At 29.7% G+C, this 6,683-nt stretch overlaps 1 protein-coding gene across 1 annotated transcript; it reads left to right on the top strand.

The window, feature by feature from the left end:
• The first annotated feature begins 4,941 nt into the window (after nucleotides 1-4,941).
• Nucleotides 4,942-6,091, top strand: LOC130892932 (histone H1, gonadal-like). The gene is made up of 4 exons (XM_057798658.1): nucleotides 4,942-5,117; nucleotides 5,171-5,387; nucleotides 5,524-5,805; nucleotides 5,890-6,091. The coding sequence occupies exons 2-4, from the start codon at nucleotides 5,186-5,188 to the stop codon at nucleotides 5,991-5,993; spliced, it is 588 nt and encodes a 195-aa protein (XP_057654641.1). The 5' UTR covers nucleotides 4,942-5,117; nucleotides 5,171-5,185; the 3' UTR covers nucleotides 5,994-6,091.
• Nucleotides 6,092-6,683: the final 592 nt, after the last annotated feature.

Raw genomic sequence — 6,683 nt, 5'->3', positions numbered from 1 at the left:
CTATACTGTTTTTTGATTTCCTTCTAAAGTTACATTTTTTCAGATACAGGGTATTGCAGTTAGACCATCGATATTCTTCTTTCATTCTATTCTTATATTCTATTCTTATATTGTTTACCGCGTTTCTAAACAAATCAACAGATGACACTCCATAAATCCCTTCTTCTCCCCGGTCTCTTCTTACTATTCATTTTGCCTTGAACAAACAACTGCAAAGACGGTATTTGTCATGTCTTAGTATGTGGTCAAAATACACCAGTTTACGTTTACTCTAAAGACGACTTCCTTCTCTTTCCCCAGTCACTGCATAACTTCCATGTTAATGATGTGCTCTGTTCAGGATATTTCCAAAATACGCTGATATATCTACACTCTACACCATAGAACAAAACAGAAAATATAAACAGCACTTGACTAGTACTAATTTTAGTTGTGTAAAGAAATATTGCTGTTATAGTTTGTTCATGTTGTTAAACGCAGCTCAAACTCTTTCTCTTCATGATTTTATTTCTGATGCCTGGTCTCATTCGTGTTTACTGTGGTTCATATATATACTGTGGTATATATATATATATATATATATATATATATATATATATATATATATATATATATATATATATATATATATATCGTCTCTGCCACTTTGTTCCATTTAAGTTTTTATTTTATGTTGTTATTTACCTTACTGCCATTTGTGTATTATAAAATTATAAAGAAATATTTTAAATAAACTTCCGACTTTTCAAAGAATGGTTTATTTACAAGAAATGGAAACTAGTTTTTACAGAAATAATTTTGAATAATGTCGATTTAATTACTATTTCATATAAATAAAAAAAAATAATAAATCTGTAATTTTATAAAATCGACATGTATTTAGTTAATTGGTTTACGAATCTGCTAACCACGTAGTGTTTATTTGGTATTTAGAATCCCCTGATCTTGTGACAGTGTCCGGGACCCTTTCACATTTTTATATTTCTTCTATGAACCTGTTTTTCTATTCTTTCATCATACTTGTTTCTTTACATTCTACCCCAATTTCTTATTCTATTTTTTTCACTTACATCACCAAATGATCTAACAGTCTTAACATCTTATATAATCTGCCTTTATTTACTCTCTTTTGTGAGCTTTTGCTCCCCATTCAACTCAACAGGTCCATATCTTCTAGTGTTATTAGGATTACTTAATTTTCAATGACATATATATTATAATCTTCAACTTTCTAAACATGGTTAACCATTTGAGTCTTCAGGATTCAATATTTTTCAAGATGTCTTCTCAATAATATACTTATGTGGGTTTCGGATCTGTATAATATGTCCTAATATTTATATCTATGGGTCCATGAATGTTTTTTATAATTTTTTTTTAATCTTTCAAGTTTTTCATGTGTGTCCATGTTTCACTTTTTAATTATCATCAAGCAATTTCGCCTTTAGCGGTTTTCAAAATGAACCTCATATTCTTTCAATAATTGAGTTTTTTCCATGTCGACAATATCAGTATTTGAAATTGTTTACAGTCTTACCTAACCAAGTCTTGTTTATAAGATGGGCTTATCTTTTTTTTAAAAAACTTTCTAGGTATATCAGTTTTATACTACTTCAGCAGCTAAGAGTTGGTGGAGAATGTAGACAAAAACTCCTGTGAAGTTCGGTTCTGCCCAATCAATTCGCGCAGTCTTTTTTTTAAATAGTTGATTTCAACCAATGTTACAATTTCCAAGTGACTAGGTGGTGCCATTTAACTTTTTTAATATACAATACAAGTTCGCTGTTTTAATATATATTTAAAAATATCTAAATATTAAGTATTGTCCTTTGAATATGAATTATTCTTCTTCTGCTAAATGAAGTTTCATAATCCTGGACTCCTTGTATTATTAAACCAAAAAATTTTATGTATTTTTGGAAATAAGTAAGAACTGTATTTATGTGGTAAATTACTAAATAAAAAAAAATAAATTGAACCATTACTTCTTATGTGAAAAGTTCTAGATCTTCAATAAATTATGATTATTTTACAAAAAAGTTACACATTAAGGTAATAAATAAATGTATCAAAAAATTTACTTTCATAATATCAATTATATCAGTCTGATGATGGCGTACGCTTTATTGCTGTGAATGAAGCGGAAGTAGAGAGCTAAGGCCATTACGTAGACCAGAAGTTAATGCATGAAAATATCTCCCATAAGAATACGAGAGCAATTTAGTGCTGAAAAGCTGCGAGGAAATATATTTACTTCCCGATATTCACAACCAAAATATCGGTGTGTAAAATGTTGAATATCTCTGTTATATTGGCAATTTTACATGTATGGTCACAAAGGATGATGGAAAAATAGTTGGAATGAATTTCTTTTGTATAAAAGAATAACGCTCAAGATTTTTTATTTCTATGAGGAAATTATTAGAATTGTTTTGTTACATAATCATCGTAAATAAGGTAGGGGACAATAACTAACAGTAATTTCCTTTTTTGGCATAAGACAATTTTTGATACTTTCCAGTTTTTTTGATATACTACAAAATAAAATTTATTTATTTTTATCTTAAACAATTGCAAATCAGTTATTCAATTCCTATTTCTTTCAGAACTGATTATTAAGACTCTACATCTACCACAATTGATATTTGCAGAAAATTGTGCAGATTTACTTTGATTTTGTTAAATTAATAGTAAGAATGAATTAGAAAATCACATATTACATATTTCACCTAGACCTTGTACTTTGAATAAAAAATAATAAAAATATCAAAGAAAGAAAATGCCATTAAATTATTGTCTGCTGTTAATGTATATATTAAAATATATTAGAGTATAAGATGAGGCATATGTTTCACTGGTCAATATATATGCTCCAAAAAAGCCGAAGAGTATGTGAAAAAATCTCTAAACGTGATATACTTCTTGGTCTTGGCGAAACTTTATCTGGAAATAAATTAAAAGAAAGGAAGAAGGACAGCTGAAAAATGATAATATTTGGAAGAAATATGAGGAGGAATTTAATAGAGGAATCTGTCAAATAGAAGAAAGGAGCAATGCAGAAGAAAATTGGGAGGTTGTGAATAAGTATATTGAAAATGCAGCAGAAAAAAAGAATGGGTCAAAGAAATAATACAAGAAGAAATAACTTATTTGATGAGGCATGTGAAACCATAGGTAAACATAAAACACAAGCCAGACAAAGATGGATTGAATCAGTGAAGATAGTCAAATGGTAAAAAACCATGAATACAAAAAAAATGGGAGGAATTGAGCTGAAGAACAAAGACAATACCAAATCATTTACAAGTATAAAAAGTAAAAAGAAAAATAAAAGCAAAAATAGAAAAGGCACAATGGGAGGTATTGTAAAAACCTACTAAAAAGAAAAACAAAACGATTTACTAATAAAGATGAAGAATTAGAAACAAAGTGGCAGAAATAGATGAAATCAATGGAGAATGAAAATGGAGGAACAATCCTCAGACATTATTTTTTCGATTCTTATTCTTTAAGAACTGCATATTAATATTCTAGTCTACCGTAATATCATAGTTTCATAGAATTGTACAGTTTTAGTTCGATTAAATTTACTATACTGGAAAATATAAAATTAAAAAAATGAAATAAATATTTTACATATATCTTGTAGTTAGAATAAAAATCTCTATCAAAGAAAAAGCCATTAAATCATCGTCTGTTGTTGATGTGTATATCAAAGTAAGCTGGTAAATCCATATAAGTTCGTGCTAAAGCGACAATTGTGTTGCCACTTTTGTGATAAAACGCTTTAGCACTTTAATAGTGATTCTCTCGAGCATGCAGCGAGAAGGATGGAGTAAGTAAAAATTTTATATAGGAAAGAAACCTGGATGCCTTCTGATGAGATGTGTTTGTGTGTAGAATACGTAAATGTGGGGCTCTTATCGTACGCTAAAGGAGTCATTAGTCTGTGAACACTATATCTTGCTTTGTTCTGTTAAGTTTTTTGTAAACTTGGCAGTGTTTTAATATGAGGAAAATCAAATTGCATATTTAAATACGCTTCCAGTAAAAAGTTTTTTGTTCCTTTAATTACATAATTCTTATTAATTTGTTCACTAAAACTTATCTGTTATTAACTTGTTACTATGATTGAACTGACTAATTTTGTGAGATAAGAAAACGTAAAGAATGAACTATTCACAAACAAATACGACTGGTCGGTCAGCGTGGAGTTAGCAAAATACATTAAATAAGCTTCTATAGAAAAATATAAGTTTTTTCAGCCATTAATTCATAACATTTATTGTTACACCGAATGTTATACATTTCTTAAAGAGTGCTCCTATAGCTGTTCAAGGTACGAGTTCTGATTGCCTTTTTATTAAAATTTAGTGCGAATATTTTTCATACGAATAAAATAAGCTTTGTCGTTGTCATTTTATTGTTCAAAAATATGTTTAAATAAATTATTAAAAATACATATTTTCCTTAACCCATAGATAAATATAAAAGTATTTAACCTACGTATCTATGATCTTAGACTTTATCCTAGTTATCCAGCTTTTTAGCCTAAACATTCAGACGTACCTATTTGAATAATGTAAATTCGATTATCTTTTCTCTGATACTCAGAAAACTTCTTCAATTTAAGAATTTAAACTGAAAATCGAAATTATTACCTTTCTATGCGGGCATAGAATAATTTTCAATTCTGAATTAAAGTGTTCTATAAGTCAAGTTGTAGTCTGTCAAAATTGAATTGTGCCTCTTTCTAATTAGGAAAACAGTCATGAATTAATTGAATGAGAATAATCTGAATAAAATAGACATTAACGATTGTGTAAAAATTTATTCGAAACTTAAGTATGATTTCAAAAGCAATTCTCACTATTGAGAATGATTGGCAATCACTTATTTTTGAAACTTTTTCGTTCTGTCCTTACATCTGTCAATTCAAATTTGAATCATCCTACCTCCGAAAAAAAAATACAATCGCCACTAAGCAACAGTTATTTATTGAATATTATTTCATTTTCTATTAAGATTTCGAAATTTGTGACGGTGAATATTTTTTCTCCCGTCAAAATTATTTATTTACTGCGAAAGTTTTCGAATTCGTGCGTTTATAAGTTGAGGTAAGTGAATTCAAACATGTTATTGTCTTTTCAGCTATTAATTTTTATTCTAGGTTCTTGTTTCCACGATGGCAGCTCTTATAACCGACGTAATGAGTTCCATTGCTACCTTAAAGGACCGTAAAGGCTCGTCCCTCGATGAAATAATCAATCATATCAATTCCCAAAGAAAAACCAAGTTGAAAAATGCCTCTATGCAAGTTAAGAAAGCTGTAACGACCGGAATTCGAAGCGGTCTTTTGAAAAAAGCCAATGGAAAGTTTAAATTAGGTGAGTACTTGGAAATTCTCTTTATATTACTTCAAATACCATATTTCACCACATCCTTTAGAATATAAATGCTTCTATAGTATCTTAAAGGTTTTCAATGAGCTCTCCTTCAAGTAAATTTAAATATTTTTGATAGGTATCAGCTCCAAGCAGTTCACCATGTTCCAAAACTTCAAGAATTTGGAAAAGAGAAGGGCTCCAGTCAAGGAAATGCAAGCAAGAGGTAGACGTCACCAAGGAAAACAACGCAGTCTTATTAGAAGTGCAAAGAGCAAGCAGAAAGAGGAATCATCAAGAATCTCCAAGTTAGCCAAAAGTCTCAAGCTACCAATAATAGAAATACGCAGTCGTGGACGACGCCCTAAGAATACGAGAAGACGTAGACGAAGAACAAAGAGACGAAGGCATGATGTACACAGTGAGTAGTAAACCAAATATTCTTTTCATAACAAGTACCTACTACAAATGAATTTGATAATGATATTATGAATTTTATTTACAGCCAAAGCAGAGCCGATGGATCGCATCAGACGTCCACGTCGTAAAGGAACGAAGCGTAGGCAGCGTCGGCCACGACGATCATCAAAATATGGAAGAAGAAAATAGTGTCATTAAACCATGAATCTCATTGTATTGAAACATGAAACATTTACTTTGTTATATTTACTCATTTTATTGTATACATTTACTCAAATATATCATCTCCATGATCAAATCTTGTTTTATTTACTCAACAAATTGATATTCCATAACTTTAGCAGAAGATCAGTTTCAATAAAGAGCAATAATAAATTTTTTCAAATTTATTTTTGTTGTTTGGTTTTTCATCAATATACAAGGACTTATATGAAATAAGATTGTTTTCTATTGATAATTGAAATATTATAAAGACTATGACCTAGAGGAATGGATATTTGTTTTTAGAAAGGTCACCATTCATCTTATATTACCAATAATATTCTACAGACTTATGTGGACCATATGATTCACATATCTTTCCTCAGACTTGGTTCTATTACTCTAGAATCTACCAAGTCTTATGTAGCTCAATACAAGAGATTAGTGGCTATTCATCTCATATCATCTTGAACAGAATACCTACTAATACTGCACCAACACTCACAATAATTATACTGTGTGATGTGTTTTCGCTCAACCAAGTTATCACATTCATATACAAAAGGTGAACAACTAAATTGTACTACATATATATTAAATTTTCCACACTAATCCACCTTTTCTGATGGGAATGGCAATTTTTTAGGTGCTCCTAAGGGAAGAGAATAAAAACAAGGA

The sequence above is a fragment of the Diorhabda carinulata genome, chromosome 1 (genome assembly GCF_026250575.1).
Source record: "Diorhabda carinulata isolate Delta chromosome 1, icDioCari1.1, whole genome shotgun sequence".
Lineage (NCBI taxonomy): Eukaryota > Metazoa > Arthropoda > Insecta > Coleoptera > Chrysomelidae > Diorhabda > Diorhabda carinulata.
This window is presented reverse-complemented; position numbering and strand designations above follow the sequence as displayed.

What these genes read in the sequence shown, in the direction of transcription:
- LOC130892932 (XM_057798658.1), top strand. Translation starts at nt 5,186, where the DNA reads ATGGCAGCTCTTATAACCGACGTAATGAGTTCCATTGCTACCTTAAAG. An exon ending in CAATGGAAAGTTTAAATTAG is followed by an intron (nt 5,388 to 5,523) that starts GTGAGTACTTGG and finishes TATTTTTGATAG; the next exon opens with GTATCAGCTCCAAGCAGTTC. An exon ending in ACGAAGGCATGATGTACACA is followed by an intron (nt 5,806 to 5,889) that starts GTGAGTAGTAAA and finishes TTTTATTTACAG; the next exon opens with CCAAAGCAGAGCCGATGGAT.